The 22,011-nt window shown below is 52.2% G+C and overlaps 4 protein-coding genes across 4 annotated transcripts; 2 read left to right on the top strand and 2 right to left on the bottom strand.

The window, feature by feature from the left end:
* Positions 1-44: 44 nt before the first annotated feature.
* Positions 45-7,388, bottom strand: COCSUDRAFT_48261 (hypothetical protein; the record flags this gene model as incomplete). Its single annotated transcript, XM_005645556.1, has 10 exons — positions 45-765; positions 1,126-1,315; positions 1,601-1,697; positions 1,949-2,069; positions 2,416-2,534; positions 2,868-3,215; positions 3,457-3,596; positions 6,498-6,572; positions 6,995-7,063; positions 7,245-7,388. 10 exons carry the CDS (start codon positions 7,386-7,388, stop codon positions 731-733), a joined length of 1,338 nt encoding a protein of 445 aa, XP_005645613.1. The 3' UTR covers positions 45-730.
* Positions 7,389-7,841: 453 nt separating this feature from the next.
* Positions 7,842-13,453, top strand: COCSUDRAFT_54108 (hypothetical protein; the record flags this gene model as incomplete). Its single annotated transcript, XM_005645555.1, has 11 exons — positions 7,842-7,904; positions 8,634-8,679; positions 8,934-9,139; positions 9,537-9,794; positions 10,086-10,334; positions 10,652-10,811; positions 11,228-11,351; positions 11,604-11,784; positions 11,939-12,118; positions 12,821-12,931; positions 13,310-13,453. 11 exons carry the CDS (start codon positions 7,842-7,844, stop codon positions 13,451-13,453), a joined length of 1,722 nt encoding a protein of 573 aa, XP_005645612.1.
* A 1,319-nt stretch (positions 13,454-14,772) lies between these two features.
* On the top strand, positions 14,773-17,058 carry COCSUDRAFT_67059 (hypothetical protein; the record flags this gene model as incomplete). The annotated part of the gene is made up of 3 exons (XM_005645554.1): positions 14,773-15,268; positions 15,698-15,835; positions 16,191-17,058. 3 exons carry the CDS (start codon positions 14,773-14,775, stop codon positions 16,373-16,375), a joined length of 819 nt encoding a protein of 272 aa, XP_005645611.1. The 3' UTR covers positions 16,376-17,058.
* Positions 17,059-17,088: 30 nt separating this feature from the next.
* COCSUDRAFT_48258 (hypothetical protein) lies at positions 17,089-21,342 on the bottom strand (the record flags this gene model as incomplete). The annotated part of the gene is made up of 8 exons (XM_005645553.1): positions 17,089-17,702; positions 17,898-17,990; positions 18,122-18,154; positions 18,414-18,516; positions 18,816-18,919; positions 19,035-19,103; positions 20,674-20,886; positions 21,213-21,342. 7 exons carry the CDS (start codon positions 21,340-21,342, stop codon positions 17,917-17,919), a joined length of 726 nt encoding a protein of 241 aa, XP_005645610.1. The 3' UTR covers positions 17,089-17,702; positions 17,898-17,916.
* Between the last annotated feature and the right edge of the window lie 669 nt (positions 21,343-22,011).

The raw sequence follows: 22,011 nt of genomic DNA, 5'->3' as shown, positions 1-22,011 counted from the left end.
TGGCTCCTAGCAAGTACCAATTGGTGCTGCAATCCCAGTTCCATGGGAGGATATCAGTACATTACAGAATGAGCCAGGCCGAGATCTGCACTCTGTGAGAGGACAACTCTGCTCCCCGGCTCAAGATGATATAAATTGAGGCAAAGAAAGGGCTTCATCAACAATGGTAATCTGGGAAACGCCTCTAGCTCAAGTGTTTGCCTTCAAGTTCATCTTCAAGCGCAAGTTCCATTCCAAAATAATTGCGAGCCACAACAATGATGACATCTTGCTGGTCACAATCTTTTGGATTCACATATTTCCAAATTTGTTAATTGGGACTTGACCAAACCGGGATAGGATCCTCCGGAGCAGCCCCAAAGGGCTCTCGACGCCACTGCCAAGTTCTTGCATAAAACTGCAAACATAGCATACTTTAGAAAGTACATAAGTTACAAAAGAACGCACATTCAATGAGCAGCCATGCCATTGGGATTAGCACTGCTGTGTCTCAGAACAAGAAGTGACGTTTGACATTGACATTGATAGGTGGACAGCGGCTTGCAAGCCAGGCATCACTGTCTGCATGTGTGACAAACCACACAGCAGGTCCCGGGATTCGAATTCGCCCCGTCATGCGCAGTGTAGTAAATAATCTGTTTGGCAAAAGCACTGCCGTCATCCTGGTCCTTTGCATGGTCAGCCCATCGGAGGCGCATAGAAGCGTGTAAGAGCAGATAACGCCCGGTTGTCAAGTGGCGTCCACGCTCGAGGCCCCTGGATTCCCTGCAGGAACAGATTTCGTCATGAACAAATGAGCGATGCATGCCAACAGAAGTTATTTCTCTGGTTGCACTGGGTGAGCACGAAGCCAGGCCCTGCCTTGACTAAGGCAGTCCTGGAATATTGCACAGAAGAAAGTGCCAACATTGTTGTTCAACTTCTCTATTGTGCTACTTGCTCACTCACTAGCAGTTGCTGTTTCATCCCCAGTGGGTGCACTCCCACATCATTCTACATTCACATCACAGTCATCCAGTGACAGTCCACAGCAGAGATGCTCAAGTGCACAAGTGGCGGCGATGATTTCATAAACACCTTCAATTTTACTGTCCTACGCCTTTTACTAAAGACATGCATGCGCACCTATTTTGGCGACCCAGGGGGCGATGCTGGCTGGAATCATGTGAGCGGCGGATGCGTTCTGGGGGCATGCGGCGACTCGCGCGCCGACGTAGCGCATCTTGGAGGGGGAGTCGAGCTTGTGCAAGATGATCCAGGGGTCGTCGCTGCAGATGCCCGCCTCCGTCTCCTCGTCCAGCTGGAACCCACTCACCTGGCCAGCGCAGCAGAACGATTACTCATCGCCGGTCGCGCTGGGGGATGTGAGAGAAGGGTTTAATACAGCGGTTTACCTCCCCGACATTTGGTGGCAGAGCCATTCACAGGAGGTGACTAAGTTCAAGCGGCAAGTACCACACTCCATGCGTGCAAGCTCTTGCATGCTTGTGGATTCAGACTGCTTGGAACCCTCCTGGCACAAAAGATCTGATGTTCTGGCTGAGCCTCTCAGCACAACACCATTGGTTGTCAAAGTCAACCCTTACTCACGCATCTGTACTTCTTGAATGAAGGAAAATGAAGGAGCACTCGCCTGCTTGTGGCCAGGCCTCCGCTCCAGCGCCTTGAAGCAGCACGGCCAGAAGTTGCTGTTCATTCTGCGCATGCATGGGCATCAAGCTCAGAAAAAATATGCAACTAAAGCTGCTTTGTCTATAACAGTGTGCATAGCCGTGCTACAGTGATGCAAATGGCGAGAGTGCATCTCTGCGCGGCGAAGTGCTGGGAGATGCTGGGCAGAAAAGCAGACAGGTTCCGTAAGGCAACGCAGCAGACAAAAGAGGTAGCACCGCAACACATGTCCCTCTTTCCTTGAAAAGGCAACTGACAAGGGTGAAGAGGCACTCACTTGGGGTGGTCAATCTGGCGCAGGTCCATGGCCATGACCCAGAAGCCGATGGTTGCGTCCTCTATCGGCGTGAACTTGAGGCTGACCTTGCTCTGCATGTGCACCAACGCCTGTGCCACATCTGCACAGCCACACCCCATGTTACTCCACCACCGTTTATCCAGCATCTCAGTGGGCACAACTCCTGAGCTGGAAAGCAAGAAGTGGGGATATCTCTACTCATCCCCACTTCTTGCTTTCTAGCTGTGTGATGAACCGTACACAGGATGCTGTCTATCGTGCTGGGTAGGTACCATGCAATTGCGGCATGGCAACAGAGAGGGCGCAGCAACGGCTGTGGCAAAATAGCAGCAAGGTTTAAATAAAGGCAGGCTTCCTGCATCAACTTCCCCTTGGCTTGAGCACGGGCACTGCTGCCCAGATGATTGGTCATGCCAGGTATGGAAAAATTGAGTGGAATGGTCTACCTGAACTGAGGATGTAGCCGCCGCCAAACATGTAATTAGCGTAGGTCTCCAGGCCGGTGTGATTGTAGTACTCCTCGTTGTTCCAGCGGTGCCCGGGCGTCACTATGACCTTCCCCCGCCTGCAAGGGGTGTGAAGAACCCATTCAGGCCATGACTCTAGATGCCTGCGCACTATTTGGAGCGGCAGTGAACGGAGAAGACTCCCGCTACGCAGCACCCTCGAACACCATCACATGTGTACAAGCAAGGAGTCAGTACACTCAAGCAGTCACACTGCTCAAATTCTTGTGACTTCCACTCGGAAAGAATAGGATCAGACAGTACCGCAGCACGGGACAGAACATGCATGGCATGCCACCCTGCGGCACATGAGACTTGCAACCGCCAGTGACGCATATGGAGAGAATATGATGGGGATAGAGACGTTGCAAGGCATCAGGCAAGCACATCACCTGCACTGCTTGCCCATGTACAGGCGCTCCCGGCGGCAGTCAGGGCTCTCGCACAGCAGCCGCAGCTGTTGCACCATCGCACGCGTGTGCACAAAGGCGTCGTCGTCGGTTTTGAGGATGAAGCGCGCGTCATAGTGCCGCACAGCATACTCGTACACAAACAAGGTCTTCAGCAGGATGGACTTGTAGGTTGTTTCCCCGTGCACGAGCACAATGTCCTGGTGCTCCTGCATCTCCTCCTGCACCAGCTCTGTGACCTCGTCGTCCGACAGGATGAAGCGGCAGACTGACACCCCTGGAACCTGGCATGCCGTGGCCCAGGCATCCCTCACCGCCAGGCGTCTGTGCCTGCGCGAGCACAATCGCCAAACTGAGATAAGGACTTTTTTATTTCAAACTCTCTTAAGCTTGTCATGGGAATGCTTTCCATGCTCCTTCTCTACTGTCGCTGTGCAAATGCTGGGGTGCAAGTCAAGGCAAGGGTAGATGGGAAAGCATGCATCAGTGCTTGATAATCATGAGGTACTAACAATCTTGATTTTTAATCTTGATGCGATAAGCTCATGCATGCGGAGGAGAGCACAAGCACCTGTAGCCTCTGCCAGAGATAATGCCCACAAAGAGAAGGGTGTCGTCTAGCTGGCTTTCCTTTCCTTCGGTGATTGACGACTGAGAGACCTTGGACTCGGAGAATATCTCTTTCTTGTGATTATTGATGAGATCGTTGTACTGTGCCCTTGCACAGACGTGAGAGCAATTTATAGCTGGGCACTCAGCGGAGCACTCCACGGCTTTCTGATCAGTGATATCGTTCTCTTCCACGTAATGTGACTGTCTGTTTAATAGTGTCAAATTGAGACCCCCACTGAGGACTAGAAGCAGTACACTCACATATACTATGATCCTGCCATCCCGATCGAAGTCGAACGTCCTCTTTCTCTTCAATAATTTCCATCCAGTTCCCATCTTACGAACATTCTGTTACATTTCCAAAAGCTGGATCAGGCTAAGCCAGAAGGGAGGGTCTGTAGTCTGTACAGCTATCGCTAGCTGTCGCTATTTCATGGCGCAACCTCCGAGTGAATTGCCCAATTGGAGCAAGCCGCTTGGCATGTTCAACACCTTCCCATGGCTTTCTCCTGGTGGGGCCTGGGTCCTTCGGGATCCGGCTCCTCGACAATCATGGCAACATACATAATGGCTGGGCAAGGTGCTTCGATAGAGGCGGCCCTTTTACAGTTAACGGCATCACCATAAACCACTGATCAACTGGGTCGGGCTTCAGCAGCCAGGCAACATCACAGAGAATTCAATGAAAGGACGTAATCAGACGAAATAATCGCCGGGCACAAAGCGACGCTTCAACAGAGGCGGCCCTGACAGCAACAATGTGGGTATACAAAAGTGGAGCAGACAGAGGCCAGGCGATAGCGGCTGGGAAGCATAATAATAAATTGATGTTAATGACGCAGTAGTAAAAATATCTAGGACGGCCAAGCTTTGGTTGGAGCGGAAGAGGCAACAGCCGCCAGCCGCCATTACCAGTAAAAGAAGGATGCGACGGCTGTTTGCATCATTGTCTGACGCGAAGAATCGACCGCAGTAATAGAAATGGCCATGAGACCTTTTACAGAACAAGCAGATTTTGCAGTGTTGCGTTCTTGTGTGTGCCCTGCAAAACCCAGGCAGGATGTTCTGGGTCCTGGTCCAAACCTAGGACAAAGCGCGTACAAGCTGTATTGGGGCTTTGAGGAGATTTCAGTCTAACCTCCTGCAGTTTTCACCTGATTGCAGCTCCTTGAACACCTGCCAGTCCAGGTGTGCCTTTGCAAACCACTCAGCTGTGCTCCTTGTGGGGGTACTTGATCCACAGTACAAGTGCAGGTCTGAGGATCTGTTTGGTGACCTTGCATTGCTGGTTCGGTACGGGTCTACATGCTGCTGTGTAGTAGCTTAGCAATACAGGTGGCGGCAAGCATTGTGGGGCATTGGGTACCCCCCTTGCTTGTTTCACCGAGAAGCGCTGTTATTGCAAGGATTTGGGCAGTCTTTACAATGACAGCAAATGGCTGGACCCACCCGCAGCACGCACAATCTGTTTGGCCTGTGATTTGCGTCCATGTCCTGCCCTTGACTTGTCGCTGGTTTGGACCGACATACATCCACAAGCAGCCTTGCAGTCCTTTTTGGCAGTTGATACTTGTCTGCGTGCTGGGATGCATATTTTCGGGTATTCATGATGTGTGTGCTACTGATGGTTTGAGATATGTGGGACGCTTAATCAGCCCTGTGTGGCTGGAAAAAGTGTAATCTCTCTCTCTCTCTCTCTCCCATGCAGACCCTTTCATTTGGTCCTTAAACGAGCACCTGGGGCTGTTTGATGCAGGCATAGCTAACCAAGCACAACATGCAGGCCCCAATCTTGCAAATTGCTGGCGTGCTACTGAAGTGTTACACTTACAAAGGCAGGCGCGCCTGCCGGCACTGGCAGGTCCGATTTGATCCGATAGAGTCTGCCGTATACTGTATAGATCAAGTGACTGATTGCTCAAACATGCTCTGATAATTTGGGCATGACAAGTTGCACACCCTGCCTGCGCTTGCAAGGCAGTCATTGCATAGCTAGCACAGCATCGCGTTGCATGTGTGACTCAGCAGCACCGCAGACACAACAGGGACAGACTATACAAAGCCTGAGGCATTCCAACAGTATAGATTCATCGAACCATGCGATGCCAGCTTGCTCATCGCACTTTACAGCTGCTAACCTGCCAAAAATGGGCAGGCTGCACAGCAGTCCAAGTGCATTTGGCTATCCACCACTAACACTATGCACGCCCAATGGCGCACCTGCAGCATCAGCTGGGCATCTGTCATCATCATCGTATGCTGACTTTACTTCTGCAAACACTTAGGTGAAAGATACACAAGGTGCGGTCTGCTCTTGACATCAGCGGCTGTGTTGAGCGGAGAGTATGCCATTTGCATCACACAACGTTCTGCAATGAGATTATTAGACACTGTGTCTGACGCACCTGCATGGCTTGCAGCAACCAAGGGAGGCGCCGCCCGTGCTGCAGTGCCAAAACGTGCATTGTAACCTCCATATGACGGATCCAAGGACTTGCCGCAGTCAATACAGTAAAGCCCTCTGCACCACAGCCGCCAGGGCCGTCAAGACGGTGATCATGCTACTTTGTACTCAATCCAGAATAAGACAATCCTGAGATTGCTCGCTGTGCGCAGAACGCATATTAGCATTCCTTCCCCCAAAGTGTGCGAGCAATATGCGTAACAAACCATAGAGTGACCTTACTGATGCATCATGCAGGATGTGGCCGCTGTCTCCGACGGCTTTTTTGTGCATGGTGCACGCCCAAGGACACCTGTCACAGACCAGCACCCTCTCATCTGCACGAAGCACTGCCCTTTATCGACCCCTCTCTACATGCAGAGCCAGTCCCTTTACTGGAAGTGGCGGTGGCACCAGACTGGACTCCCTGATAGTGCAGAACTGAGAGCATGTTGAGCACTGAAGCTTCCTGATGCACAGAAAGGAGATGAGACCAAGGGCAAATGAGCGCCGGCCAGTGGCATGCGGATGGGTGTAATCACAGAATGTGTCCTCACCACAACAGTCGCTGACAATACCAGCCACCAATTCCTGCCGGCCTGGCCAAAGTGTGCGGCAGTCACAAGCAGCATCTGCGCAGGCAGACAGAGAGATATCGGACTGCATATTTTATCTTCAGAAAGCACGACACGCTCAAGGTAAGTTTCACATACCCCTAAAAGCTTCATATTGCATGATAGCCATGCCTCCCAATCTTTTCATAGCTTGCGATGATGTCTGGTGGAGAAATATAAAAAATTCCGGCTGTGGTTCACCTGTGTGGTGCATGGTAGCGATGTGCTGTTGAGTGCCTCCCTATACGCTGTTGCGCTCAATATGGGCTTTGCTCCCTGGACGCATCAGAAAGGCGACTTTAGATATCATTTGACAAGCCAATTCTCGCGCTCAAGTTCGATGCCACAAAACATGCCCAAAAGTGTTGCTTGGCAGTACACCCTAGTCCATGACATCATGCGGTATCTCTGAAAGAGGCAAGAGAAATAATAATGCTCACCGTCTTGGCTGAAATGAAGGCAACCAAGCTCTCGAAAGACTGCTGCCCTTCCAGAGTATACCGCCGTCCCTGCAAGACATGGAGTCCTCTCAGCTCATTATATCATATAGGTATTACTTCACTTCCAACAAAGCAATCTCGAGTTTGGATATGCTGTTTTGCATACTGGCTGTGTTCTGAGGTGAGCAATGTTGCTGCTGTTGGGAGGCTACTTGCTCCATGGAATGTACGAGTGCTTCAGGCAACGCACCGTTGTGTATATTTTAAAGGCTGGCAGAGCGCCCAGGCGGTGGTGCATCTGCTCTGTGTAGGTGATCTCCTCAAATGTGACCTTCAAGAAGACGCAGTCTTCCCTCCTGAAGAAATGTGGCAGGCAGGAAAGCAGCTCGCGCATCGACAGCGACCATGGGTTGCTTTCTGACAGGTAAGCCACAAACACTGCCAGGGCAGTCTCCCTCAGTGGTTGTGAAAATCGCGTGGTAGCCACCACATCCCATATCCTGTGCAATTTAGTGACGTCAGGCAGTTGTCCATACAGCGATTCAATGAAAAGGACGAAGAATATCACGGCTTGGACCAGAACCTTTCGGCTGGAATGCTGTAGAAGGCATTATCCGTTGGGAAGCGCGCTAAACTGCAGACTGGGGCTGTATTTGGTAATACTTGCGATAAATCAGGTATCCTGCAGTATGCTTGACACTGATGGAAGCATGATGAAGTTGCTACATACACTAGGACTGCGGGTAGGACTGGCCAGAACACAGATCTGCTATGGCTACCATCCGAGGACATAAGTACCACTTTGTAATAGAATGCAAATTATAGATTGAACGGGATTGGCAGAGGGATGCAAGGAAAGTCAAAGCTGACGGTGTATGTACAGTGGAAGATGAATACGGCTATATCGCTGGTGCACTAGCTTTTTCAAAACTTGGTATCCAAGTAACATGTCCTGAACGCGATCATGAATTTAGAAAAAGTTGAGCAAGATGCATGGCAGGAAAGGGGCTTCTCCTATCGAGCAACCATTAATAGAGTTATCCACCCTTAACTCCCTCGATTGGGTATTATGCTTATAAACCCTAAATCCACCATTGGATTCCCCGTGGAAAAATATTATCCTAAAGGCCCCTTCCCTAAACCCTAACCCTAAACCCTAAATGCGCATTGCCTAAACCCTAAGGGTCGATGCCTTATATAACGGTTGCTCGATAGGAGAAGTCCAGGAAAGGTCAAGATTTATCGCCGTCTTAGACCGTGATCCTGGTAAAACTTTTGGCAAGCCTTGAAAGAGCTGGAAATGCCCAGCAATTTGTAGTGTATAATTTATCTTACAAAAGACAATCTAGTATCCAGAATAACTTTTCCGACCGTGCACGCCATCCCTGTGGTATCCGGAAGCTCTGAGTGACTTGCAGGGCAGGGTGTTGGGCTTTATAGCACAGCGTTTTACGATTGCCCTGCAGAGTAGAGACATCAAGCACCAGTCCTTAAACTATTTGTAATCATGCTCTTGTCTCAGCTCCCCAAGCCTGTGAGGGACTATGGTCCCTCGGGCTCGCCTCCATCCACAGACTCTACGATCACCACACTGGCAGCTCGCGCAGAATTTGAGCCTCCTCCATATGGATCTGCGGAGAGGAAAACATTCGTGCCGAGGAAGGTGAAGGATTTCGGGGACGGAGGTGCGTGGTTCGATCCTGAAACACACTTTGCTGTGAAAGCCATAGCTGGGCTGCACCTGGCTTCGTACAGCCACCCCCGTCAAAATGCCAGACAGTTTCATGCTGTGTGTTGGTGATGATCGTGATGCATGCAAGCACCTGTAGGCAGTCCAAAGTGAAGGGTTTGTTGGTAGTGTGCTAAAGAGAGCATTGCTCGCAGTGTAAAAGATTAGCAAATGTGCGGGCTAACATTTATCTCTGGTGCTCTCGCGCAGGAGCCTTCCCCGAGATTCATGTGGCGCAGTACCCGCTGGACATGGGTAGGCAAGACAAGCCCAGGAGCGACTCCACCCTGGCAGTGACTGTGGGAGCAGATGGCAACGTCAACTATGACGCCATCGTCAAGCAGGGCCGCAACAAGGACAAGTATATCGCCAGCACGCACGACGCCATGGTGCCCAAATTGGACAGGCTCAAAGATGTGCGTTCCCTCCCTTGTTGCACCCTCTTGTTTCCTGTTCTTCTTTAGCAGTCTCGTCAAACATGCACCCGCAAGTCTGCCCTCCTTCAGCCTTATATTGCTGCAAGCCCTGCAGTAGTGCATGTACAGAATGCAAGCCCCCAGCAACGCTTGCGAGGGTGTCTTGAACTGTGGGGCTGAGCTATGTGGTTGGGTACGAGGAGTTTCTATGGAGCTTCTGTTGCTGCTAAGTTTACTTTAAACCGGGGTAGAATGCAAGACATACAAGGCAGTGCGAGCGCCAAGGAAGGGAGGAGGGGCTGCCTCGCGGTGTAAAACATAGTGCATCAACAAAACAAAATCTCCCTGCCCAGGTCAAATTGAGATATAATTATTTCGCATTTGAAATTGTGCGCAGAGCCTGGAGAAGCCGAACGAGGAGGAGGTGGAGGCGACGATGAAGGAGACTCAGGCGGCGATGGAGCGGTTGGTGAACGGCAAGATCACGGCCGCGCAGCCCAAGACGCTGCCGGCGCAGCCGGGCGCGCCGACTTACATAAAGTACACGCCGTCGCAGCAGGGGCCGCAGTTCAACAGCGGCGCGGGGCAGCGCATCATCAAGATGCAGGACATGCCCGTCGACCCCATGGAGCCCCCCAAGTTCCGCCACAAGAAGGTGCTACCGTCTCTTGTGCAGTTGCCTGTCTTGTCCAGGACTTCAGAACTTCCTGTCGCCTCTGCTCACCTGGGCTTACTTGATGTGCTTTGCACTTGTCACTGCTTGATCCCTCGCATCATTTCCATAGCCGTGCTCTTTCGTGTTTTCAAGGCCCATATGCTGTGGTCAACTGTTTAAGATCTTTCTACATCGCTCGGTGAGTTCAGCTGAGTCTGGGGAGGATGCTGTGTTTGTCAAGGTCCGCTTGGCACACTCTCCTGAAGGGTTGCTGCGCTGTTGTCTGCGCAGGTGCCGCGGGGCTCCGGCTCGCCGCCGGTGCCGGTGATGCACTCGCCGCCGCGCGCGGTGAGCGTGCGCGAGCAGCAGGACTGGAAAATCCCGCCCTGCATCTCTAACTGGAAGAACGCCAAGGGGTACACCATTCCCTTGGACAAGCGTCTGGCAGCCGATGGGCGCGGCCTCCAAGAGACCGCCATCAATGACAACTTTGCCAAGTTCACCGAGGCGCTCTACGTCGCCGAGTCCAATGCGCGACAGGTGCACGCGCATGCCGCTCTGCTCTTGTTTCTGCCGGCTGCTGTGCACCAGCTAGGACCCCTTTGCATGTGGTGTACTGTATTTCCAAATGTTGTCACTTACATGCCCGGGTACCGGGGTGATGCTGCATGCTGCTGATTTCACCAGAGCACTTGCACGGTGTTGGTATTGTGTATTTTATGTCAGCAGATGAGACCTGAAAGATCAAACTTCATGCATGGCGCGAGTGTTGCGAGTTATACGTCTGCAGATTATGCCGATATCACACCATGATGTGGGGTGTGTCTGAAACATGCTTGGGTGCTTGTGGCCGACAGGCGGTGGAGCTACGGTCGCGGCTGCAGCGGGAGATTGCTGCAAAGGAGAAGGAGTCCAAGGAGCGCGAGCTGCGAGACATCGCCATGCGGGCGCGCATGGACCGCGCCGGCGGCGCCGCCCCGGCACCAGCCGCCGCGCGCATGGCTGGCACTGCCGCAGGTCTGCACATGGCTTCATTTTCTCAGCCCCAGAGTCCTTGCATGGAAGCACCTCTTGTGGATTGAACTTCAACTGTTGAAAGTGTCGCAGGTCACCTGGTGTCATTTTCTCTGCCCCAGTGTCCTCGCATAGAAGAACCTCTTATGGGTTGAACTTTAAGTGTTGGAAGTGTCGCTGTAGACTAGTTGCCATAGTCAGACAATTTTGAGCCTCTCTGAATCATTGTCCGCATGTGGCTGGTCAGGCTGGTTCCGATCATGCAAGTTTGCTTGCGATCGGAATTTGCTGTCCAACAACATGCGGACGATTCTGCAAGAACGTCCCTTGATCGATTTGGCACGCCTTGCAAAGGTTCTTTTGCGTCACACACTGGTCAGTGCTCTGCTCATGTTTGGTGGTTGGTGTGCTGCGCGCAGGTGTGCCGGCCGCGGGACCGAGGGACATGGAGGAGGACGAGGCGCTGCCGCCGCCGCCGCCGCGCGCCGGGGAGCGCGAGAGCCGGGAGGAGCGCGCAGAGCGGCTGCGCAGGGAAGAGATCAGGTATGACTGCTTCCGTGCTCCTCCTCAAATTCTCCCTAACACAGCTGGCTCAATATTCTTTCAACACAAAACGCAGCTCTGCACTTTGGCAATGTACTGAGTGAGTGCCTTCGACGTGCCGGTGGTGGGGGGTGTCCTATTGGCCTTCTGCTGTATGATACCAACGCCTTCGACACCAAGGCTGACAGATTGCAAATTTTTAGTCGTGGACTATTAAATTTGCTGAGGCGATGATGCCGGATATGCGCGCAGGGAGGAGCGGAGGAGGGAACGCGAGCGCGAGAGGCGGCTGGATGCGCGCGACGCGCATGGCGTGAAGAAGAGCAAGCTGACGCGCGATCGCGAGCGCGACATCAGCGAGAAGATCGCTCTCGGCCAGGCCAACGTGCGCGCCACCGGCGAGGCCATGTACGACCAACGCCTCTTCAACCAGGTGGGGGCCCTTTTGCATCCCCGCCTTCCCTATATTCCACATCCTCTTCTGTTGATGTCTGCTGCTGCTTTATGCGCAGCTTGTCTCTCACATGCTTCTCATCTTCAGCGGAGAGCGCACATGTGTCTGATGTGTGCTGCTGTCTGCGCCGCAGGAGGGTGGCATGGACAGCGGCCTGGCGGCGGACGATCAGTACAACCTGTATGACAAAGCGCTCTTCGCCGACCGCGGCAGCAACCTCTACCGCCCCAACAAGGGCGCCGACACCGAGCTGCACGGCGGCGAGGGCGCAGACGAAGCAGACATCCGCACTGAGCGCTTCAAACCCACCAAGGTGCGCCCCAGCTTCCCTCCTGGCCCACCTTGGAAGGGGACCCTGCCTGCTTCTCCGTGGCTGCGTTTTTTCCTTATAGATCATCTGCACCATGTGCTGCATCTGTTGGCTTGCTCCCAGCAGAGCAGGGCACGTCCCCGGCCACAGCACTTGCTTTGACATTGGGTCATGTGAGGTACAGGTAATTGTATGTCTGCTTGCTCGCCCTTGATAGGCTGACTGGCATCCGGCTTGCCCCAGCTTGTTAGCAGCCCTCCTGTGTGGCTTTCTTCTACCAAATAGACGTTGCACCCCATTGGCGCACCTGTTAAGGCTCCCAGCAGAGCAGGGCACGCCCCTGGCTTTTTGCCCCTGGCGTGGCTCGGTGGCACGCCCCTGAATGGGGGCACGCATCCTCTCTGCCCTTTCGGGGGGCGGCGGGTGCTTTGTTGTGCGTGCTTTGTTGCTCCATTTAGATTTATTCACCATCGACATATCTGCTGGCTTGCTGTCAGCGGAGCAAGCCCGCCCCGCTGTACCTCTGGCAGAGCGGGGATATATCTTTGGGTCTGGTGTTACACATGAAGCTCTCTTAATGTGCCGCAAGGTGTGTGATCGGTATTGATTGTCAGAAGAGGAGCGCTTCAGATGGGTTGCTGTGACGTTTTGTTTGATGGTGAGGTTGTGTGTGGTGAGGTTGTGTGTGATGCTGTGGCTGTGCAGGGCTTCCAGGGCGTGGACTACAGCACGAAGGACCGCAGCAGCGGCCCTGTGCAGTTTGAGAACGATCCTGCAGAGGCGGACCCCTTCGGCCTGGATCAGATGCTGTCCAAGGTATGCTCCAACGCTTGCATCAGTGCTTTTCTGCATTAAACCTACTTCATGGACCGCGATGCTCCTGTCGATACAGAGACAGCCAAAGAATTGCGTCATGTTTGGTCAGAAAAGCTGCATTTAAACCATCCTCCTTGCAATGCTACCTGTGCCTTACGGCATACCCTTGAGTGTATTCTTCTGGCAGCATTTGCTTCTTGCTACTTGCTTGCTACTTGCTCAGCACATATTTTCTCAGATTCTGCTGAGCCTTACTGTTGGATCCATTGCCGTTGCATGAAGGTCACTTGCGATGCAGCCTTTTTCTCTCACTCTACCTTTGCCGCCGTGTCAGCATCTGTGTTTGGCTGATGGGTGCCGCGTACTGTGTGCGCGCAGGTGAACGAGGGCAAGAAGAAGGGAGCGTTGGACCACATTGGCGGGGGCGGAGCCATGCGCGCTGGCGGCGGCGGTGGCAGCTACGAGGATTACGCGCAGGGATCCTCCCGCTCGCGCGTGGAGTTCTCCAAGGGCCGCGGCTGACTGCGGCCGCTTGATTGCCATCAAGCTCAAGAAGTGGATTCAATCATCCGATTTAATGGTCATGGGTTGGGTCATCGGGATTTCTGGCTCAGCCTTGCTTCTGCCTGCTCTGCAGCACGATGCCCCATGGTGTCTCTGACTGTGCAACGATTGAAATGTAGTGCTGTTGACTCTCTTGGTTGAGATCATCATGATGTAACAAGTAGTTTGGCAGCTTGCCAGGATCGTATATCGCTCATTGGGAGGCTCGGCTTTCAGTTGAGCTGGGTTGCACTGCACTGATCACAAAGCTGGCACGCATCATGAGATTACTCAGACTCGGATCTGTACGGTGCACACGTGTAGTCCATGAATACTCTTCAGATCTGCAGCACACAAAATGAATTCTGGGACCAGCAACGAAAGCTGTCTATAATTTCTCCTGTTTTGTCTTTGCAACCACTTCCTTTCCCCATCAACACATGATCAATTTACACAGGGTGGATTGATTTGTCTGGAAGCTGTGTGTAATGGATGGAAACCCTACCTGGTGATGAATGGGGGTTGACGAGAGAAACCCCAGCAAGCTCCCCTTTACTTCCGACAGCTGGGAGGCACAGCGAAACATATTTGTCAAGCCACTCATATCTTCTTCTCTGAGGCATTACTTGCGGACGGCCCAGACCGAGCTTGCGCCGTGAAGGAGCGCTGCCGACCCAGTTTCCGATACCGTATTATCGTGCCACCTGGCTAAGGTGCGGGAAGGACACAGAAGCTCGTTGCCGTGTTGACGGGATTGACAATGGAGAACGCTCTCTTGTTCTTACCTCCTGCAGTTTGTGTAGCAAGGCTGCTATCGGTCATAAGTTTCCGTTCATTTTCTGGCAGGTTCTCTGTCAACTTCGCCACGCCTGTGTTGGGGGATATCTCTGGATTTTGAGCTGCCCAGCACCATGACGCGCCTTATGTGGTCTGCGTTCGTTGCATCACTCCTCATTGCAATCGCATCAGGTAAGACATTGCTTATATATGTTGGGAACGGACTCTGAACCCTTCATTTGCTGAGTCACATATTATTTGATACTGCCTCCAGAACTATGCTTGGATGCTCAAGACGGACTAAAGAAAACAATACCCAGGAATACTTGGTGATCAGGAAATTTTGCTGCCCTGCACGCCACCCTGCAGCCAGATCTCACCTTGACTGGACGAGAGGGATCTTTGGGCAGAATCGTGGGCTTTATCATTGCTGCTGGGGTCTTCACCTTACAACGGGAGATTTTTGTGTGCCCTTGTTCCTGGATGCCAGCTGCGCAGTCTGACAGCTGCAATTAGTGTTCATGGGAGTGAATGGCTTTGTGGGACAGCCTCTGACTTACGTGTGCCTGCGGGCTCCAGGACAAGCACCAGGCACCTACAACACGATCACCACCACCACGGACTGCGCTGGCCACCAGACAGTCAACTACGAGTACATTCCTGCCAACGGCCCCGGCATCTCGCGCAACAACAACAACAACTGCAATGGAGGCAGCGCCAACACGCTGTCCAATGCCATGACCACGACAAACAACAACAACAATGCCGGCGGCGGCGGCACGTTGACTAACAACAACATGAACTCTGGGGGAACCATTACTAACAACAACGGCCTCGCCGATGCGGCTGCGCGGCGGCAGCCGGTGGTAGGCTCTCTCGTGGCGTTCGCGCCCGCGCCCGGGCCGATGGCCGACGCCGCGCTTGCGCCGTCGGCCGCGGCCGCCGGCGCGGCGGCCGACCCGGCCATGGGAGCTCCTTCCACCATCACCAACAACAACATGAACGGCGGCGCCGCTGGTGAGCTTCCGCGAAGTCCTTTGTGGTTCTCTCTGTTTAAGAGGAAGAGGAATGCAGACATCAAGGCAGAGCGAATGCCGGTCGATAGGAGAAGGGGCTGCTTTGCAAGTGCATGTCATGCACTGACAATGCAATTTTTTGCAGCACCTCCTTGGACCTTACGTGTCGGCAGCCTCTCGCCAAGGCAATGCGACGCACAAAGCTGTTGCTTGATCGTTCAGGTCCTCGTATACTGCATAAATGCCAATGTCCGGGAGTTTGCCAGTGTCTGGTCTTTGAACTTGGGTCAGAAGCCTTCCTTCTTTATTTGAAAGAGTTGCTGTCAGGTGGTCGCTGGTGTCTGGTCCTTCACCTCGGGTCATAAGCATGATCCTGTACTAGTAAAAATTTGATTCTGGCGACTAAAAGTCTTGGTGTGCCCTTGTGCAGCAAGCAACCCCAACCTGGTGGGCTTCACTCCGGCTGTGCCGGCCCAGCAGACAGGCGGCGTCACAAACAACAATATGAATGGCCCGCAGGCAGGCACCGTCAACAACAACAACAATGGGCCAGTTGCCACTTCCACAGGTATGCATCCTTGGTATCATCCTTTGCAGGCAAAGCGCTGCAGGTTTCCTTGCAGCAGTAGGCCACAGCATCTGCCATTCTTGATGTTGCCTCTTGTGGGTGTCATCAGCGCATGGGAAAGGGCACTTAGTGGTATTCCAAGCCTGTAGCAGCTTGCCTTCTGGCGACCGCAAGCCTCTCAGCTCTGTTTATTTTGTTTCTTGCCTGAATTCTCTGGGTCGGGTCACCAACACAATGAAGTTCAATCCCTTGCTCTCCAAGCCGAGCTGGTATTGGAGGGAAGCATTGACTTGCACCACATCATATGACAAAGACAGTAATGAAGGGACTCAGATATGAGGCGACTGGTCTGCAGGGGCGACCCAGCCGCAGCCGCCGCCGGCCGGGACGTACAACACCATTACTACGATTGCTGACTGTCAGACTGGCACGCGCGTGGAGTACACATATGAGCCTGCCAACGGCCCCGGCATCACTCGCAACAACCAGAACACCTGCAACTCCCCCGGCAGCAACACCATCACCAACAACAATGGCTAAACCAAGTTGTTTGGATTTTGAATATAAACCGGCGCCGCGGAGGTTTCCGTGACCTGAGTTCGATAGGGCTGGGTTTGGTGGCACAGTTTCAAGCAGCTTAGAGGAGGCATTGCCTGAGTGCTGCGGGTTGCGCTAGCATGCTCTGATCACAGTTCCTGGTTACTGGTTGCATGCTTTGGAGGTGGCTGTCATCAAAGGCATGTTGTGCAAGCTGGAAGTGACGGTAGCCCACCATCACCAAGTGTGTGAAAGTTCTGCATAATTGTGCTGGCTGGGTGCAGGGCAGTAATTGGGCAAGACGTGCCCTTTCAATGGAATGGAACAGACTCAAGTTTTGATGGTGAGGATGCTGCACGTTGTCACTGCTCTGAGCTGGGGTTCTAATGAGATGAGGAGAGGAAACATCAAGCACTGTTGGTTTGTTGAGCACGGAGGCCTGAGCGCTCTGTGAAATACTGTGTGGGTACATTTTGCTGGGCTTTTTGAAAAGACTGTTTGGAAGCTTATGAAGTGTTCATGTGTCAGGCGACAGCATCAGCTCATCTTGTGCCAGTCACAGCCTTCTGACTGTGATCAGACAGCAAATTTTGTTATCATTGCAAGCTTTCGATTTCAAGCCATGTAGCATGTTGGTTGTTCAAATGATGCATGAACCCAAGATTGTAATGTCGTGAGCGTCTGCCAGCTGTTGCTACGAAGCTCATAAGGCCCTTCCAAACCTTCAATTGATTTCAGAAGTCAGATCTCAGTCAAACATTAATGAGGCAACACGAGGAGCAACATTTGCATGCATCATGCATGGATGACGGATTAAGTGAATGCTTAGAGTTGACTAGCTAGCATCATTTCTGTTTCTTTGCACTGCAGCCTCCATCTTGATCTGCTGCAATATGTATATAACAAAATCTCAGCACAGGAAGAGCAGGTACTTGGGCCCAGATGCACTTCCATCAAAGCGAGCACAGTGTTTCCGTCTTGAGGCCTTGCAAGACCAACTCACACCAAAAGGCAGCGTCGTCTTTGCACTCAATTTGCGCACAGATGACAGTGTCCAAGCAGGAAGATCATCAAATTGCAATCTAAGAGCAATTAAGCATGTCTTGAGCAAAATCCATTGGATGCATTGCATGCACTATCTAGAGTAAACTGCGGGAGAACTCTCTAATAGGACGTCCAAGGTCAAAAGTATGTCAGCACTAATAGCCTGCACAGAGCAAGAACAAAATTTGACAGGCCATTGAGACTCCCCTGCAAATTCCCTTCATAAGGTGCACGTCATCTTGTGAGACGTGAAGCCTTCCTCATCCACATGCTGAAAAAGATACCCCTGCCAAATTCAAATGAAAGCTTCAGTCAGAGCACAACCACGAAGCATAATTTCACAAGGTCAACATCCTCAACCACATATATATTGAAAGCTGTGGTTGCGCGGATAAAAAAAAATCTGCATTACAGCATTGCACATCTGATGCAGCAGGACTGATGTCAACAGCAGGGGTTCAGAATGGGTGGGGTTGCGCACCTGTTTAAGCAGCAACCCTCTACTTGCCATTGTTGTTGTTGTTTGTGATTGTACCGCCTCCAGCGTTATTGTTGTTGTTGTTGTTGTTGCCACCTGATAGCAGCAACCCCTGTGTCAGCCAAAAAATTCCCCCAGCAATTTCTGTAAAACATCCTTTGGTAGATAGACTTTACAAAGAGGCCAGAAAACAGGTGCACTTTGCCATGAAAGGCTTGTGAACTCACCGCCGCCATTGTTGTTGTTGTTCACAATGCCACCTGTGCGACAATGGCACCACAGTCAGATTGGACACTCATCTTTTGAACACTCTCACACCTTTGCCAGACGCTATGGGCACTTGCCCTTTTCAAAGCCATCTTGTGACGGCCTTGGAGGCAATTCCGGGGCTTAGAAATGGTGGTCAGCAGATTTGCACTTGCAAAAGTATCCAAATGAGCAAGTTCCCAGTGAAACTGAGCCATGCTCCAATAAGAGCCGCCAGACTGTTAGGGGAAATATTGTGCAGGGGATAATCACCAGTGGGAGTGGGTGAGTAATACGGCGGCGGCGGCGGGGGCGAGGCCGGGGGCGGCGGAGAGGGGCAGGGGCAGTAGCAGCTGCACTGGTCATTCAGCGCATTCTGCACCCAGCAAAAAATATCCATCAATGTCAGACATGTTCAAGTCAGCCGCACACTCTTGCCTCTTGTTGCAGAGCATCCAACAGCAATGCCAAGGGTACATGCAGCGGGAACATGATGAAAGGACAACAAAGCAGACAACTTCCTGAATTGCCTGGCAGCCTGCTCAAAAGTCTCCACCCACGCATTCTGCTCGCTGAGACACTGCTCAGTCACACTCAAGCACCATGCGATTCAAGAATTGCAAGCGCAGGACAGGGAGAGTAGCTGCCAAGCAGTCATAAAGCTCCTTGTCTTACCTGAGGGGTCAGGCAGAAAGGGGGAGGGCTAGGTGTGGGGCTAGGTGTGGGGACTGGAGTTGCAGGCGCCACATAGCTGTTGTAGTTGTTGTTTGTCGCTGATCCTGCAGCAAAGACATATTATTTAAGTACAACTTCGTCAACTGATGAGCACTTCATTTACACAAGCTCGTTTGATCTGCAGATGGAAGCGATGGAAGCTGCCCAGCAGGCTATCACCTCCATTGTTGTTATTGTTGTTGGTCGCGCCACCTCCGCCATTGTTGTTGTTATTCGTGATTGTGCCTCCTGCACAAGCGACGAGGCAAATCAAGGAAGTGTTCAGGATAAGCTGTTCGAGATAGCTCAGTGACAGCCTTCCTGACGTGACACTCGCAACTAGGCTTCAGCGATATTATCAAATAATAAGACGGAATAGTGAAATTTGAGGACATCATGTCACAAAGCACACATCAGAGGCCAAAAGGTCCGCTATAATTGTCACACCCCTGCATGCGCTCCGGAACGAAAGTGTCCCACATTCGGGTGCGGTGTCAAGGCATGAGGTAGCCGATGAAGAATATATATGCAAGATTCAAAAATATCGGGAATTGCCGGGCCTAAGAAGCCCTAGCTTGACACGTTTGGGTACTGCGCATGCCACCCATCGACTGCGGAACTAACCTCCATTATTGTTATTGTTGTTATTGGTCTGGAGGATAGTCCTCTGAGCAGCCCAGTGACTGCACTCGGCCTGCACAACCAGCAGCGCAAGCGCCAGCACGAGGCCTCCGCGCATCAGCATAGTGGACCCTCTGCCCAGCTGTCGCAGCGTCCTTCAACTGTGGCTCGCGTCGGAGTCCTATATAGCAGATCAAGGTTCGTACTCTTCAACTACCGCCTGAAAATGATAAATTTACGCAAACGTCGGCGTAGGAATGACCAGCAGAAACCAATCAACCCACTGGATCGGTTGACGCGAAGGGCAGCTGGAACGGCACCTGGCATAAGAAAGCCACGTGCAGCTCAGGGAGGACCCGACAGGAAGGCATTTTACCCAGGACATTTTGCTGGGCACTGCGTCACGATGCTGAGTTTGCCCTCTGGCCTGGTGTGCCTTATTTCTTGGCAGAGTCACCAGAGTCGCTTCTGCAGTTATGATGAATAAATGCTTCGAGGACCGAGTGTCTAGCATGCGCGTTGTGCAAGCCCAGTGGGCATGCAGTCACTGCGGGGGCTTCTTAGGGGGCCACCCTACGGGCCACGGTGTGACAAGAAACACCACACTCCGACATCATGGTCTAGATCACATGCTAGAGCCAGGAGTGCACGCAGCCATCCCGAGACAAGAGCTCTTATTTTTAAACACTTTTTTTTGAATACTACGTCACACATGGTATTACAGCTGTGAATTGAACAAGACCTTGATCAAAGATAGATGGAGTCCTTCACTTCTTTAATTTAGCACGCTCTTTGCTACTGAAGTCAACCGCCACTGGCTGGCATGCGTCTCCGATATATATAGTGTACAAGGGTCAGAGCACCCAACACTTTGTATCTCCATCTGGAGCACAGACATATTGGTTCCTCAGGGCGTTCTGTCACCTCACCAGTCTCTTTTGGTCACTTTCTTTTCTCCTACAGTGCCACCCTCAATCGTGCATGCCCGATGTGCCATGTCTCAACCTACTCTCGCCATCATTTGCTGCAGTGGATGGACGTAAAATCTTGCCCGCCGCTTTTTCATCCAAGCTGTCCTCTGCTCTTAATGGCTTGAGGTCTGCTGAATTCCCACCGTCGTCATGCGTGCTACCCTTCTCATGCAGTGGCTCCCTCTCTGCACTTGCTTCCGGTTCTGCTGCACTGCCTTGGCCCCGACCTTGGGAGTCGGCAGGCGGCGCTCTGCTTGCGTCCGATGGCGATCCCTTCGGTGACTCATCCGCCACATCATCGCTGTCCGGCAGGCCGGCAAAGCCCTCGCGGTAGCCCTGCACGAAGCTGCTGACAGCTTCCTGGTAGGCGGCCGCGCGCGTGCGGTAGAGCTGCTGCAGGATCGGCTTCACGCTCTCTGCGCCGCTGCGTGCAACCCCGACTGCATCCACCAGTGCACTTATTCTGAGATCACAGATTGCACACATGCATCATTAAGCAGATGCATGTGTGCAATTTGCGCTTACACGGCAAGTCAGCTCTTCCTCCTTACTCCCTGGCGCTTGCACTGCCTTAATGTTTTCATTCGTCCTTCCCACATTGCGTTGCTGGCGGCATGAAGGGGTCCAGCAAGCTCACCTGGCTGAATGTTGCAGAACATAAAATATCTGCAGCTAACGATATCTTGTGCATGGGCCTGCAAGTACAGTAGGTTGCAAACGAAAAGATCGTGAGAGATACAAAGGAAGGCAGGTTGTGGGAACACACCAAGCTCCTCAGAGAGCGGGGCCTCCTGATGCTCGCTCTGCTCCTCAAGTTCCTGGGCTGGCTCTTGCTTTTCGGGCTTCCATGTGTCCATGTAATCCCTTGTGGCCAGGCGCAATGTCTGCATCACCATTACTCATCCTGATAAAAGGAGCATGCATTGACTGTGTGAGCATAGAAGGCTTGCTTGACCAATGTCACCGGAGTCTGCAGAAGGAACTGCAATTTTTATAATGATTACCTGGAAGAAATCCTTCCATGTAGCCTGAGCCGGTTCTTCTCCTGGAGGATATGGGAGCGAGGAAGGAGCAATGATCTCCTTCAGATCGTACTTGACGTAATTTTTTAAACGCCTCCAGGCCTTGAGCATGTCATGTGCAAACAAAGCCTGACTTACAAGACATCCCTCTTAGAAAGTTAGATGCTGGCAATGTCCTGTGCGATGAATGCAATAGCAAGCAATGGAGTCGCAGGAAGTGGATGGAAGTAAGAGTGCCGGTAGCACAGCACAATTTATTTGATCAGCTTGACTTGCAGAGTCCTTTGTCTGGTAAACTGTGCTAATCACCTGTGGATGCAGCCATAGTAGAGCACAGTCAAGAGTGGAAGCTTCAGTAGGCAGGCAACAAATCGATATGCCTATTCAACGAAATGTTTGATAGATATGTTCAGAAGGATCTGCCCACAAGTTCACTGCTCAACTTTTGATTTGTAATGGGTGACACCGTGAGATGAATTAGATAGCAGGTCCTCAACTCTCTTCGTTCTGGTCGCCATCACCGTGCCATGGTTCATTGTAAGC

Source organism: Coccomyxa subellipsoidea (assembly GCF_000258705.1).
Source record: "Coccomyxa subellipsoidea C-169, whole genome shotgun sequence".
NCBI classification, from domain to species: domain Eukaryota; kingdom Viridiplantae; phylum Chlorophyta; class Trebouxiophyceae; family Coccomyxaceae; genus Coccomyxa; species Coccomyxa subellipsoidea.
The sequence above is the reverse complement of the archived record's forward strand: the minus strand, read 5'-3'. Positions and strand labels throughout refer to the sequence as shown.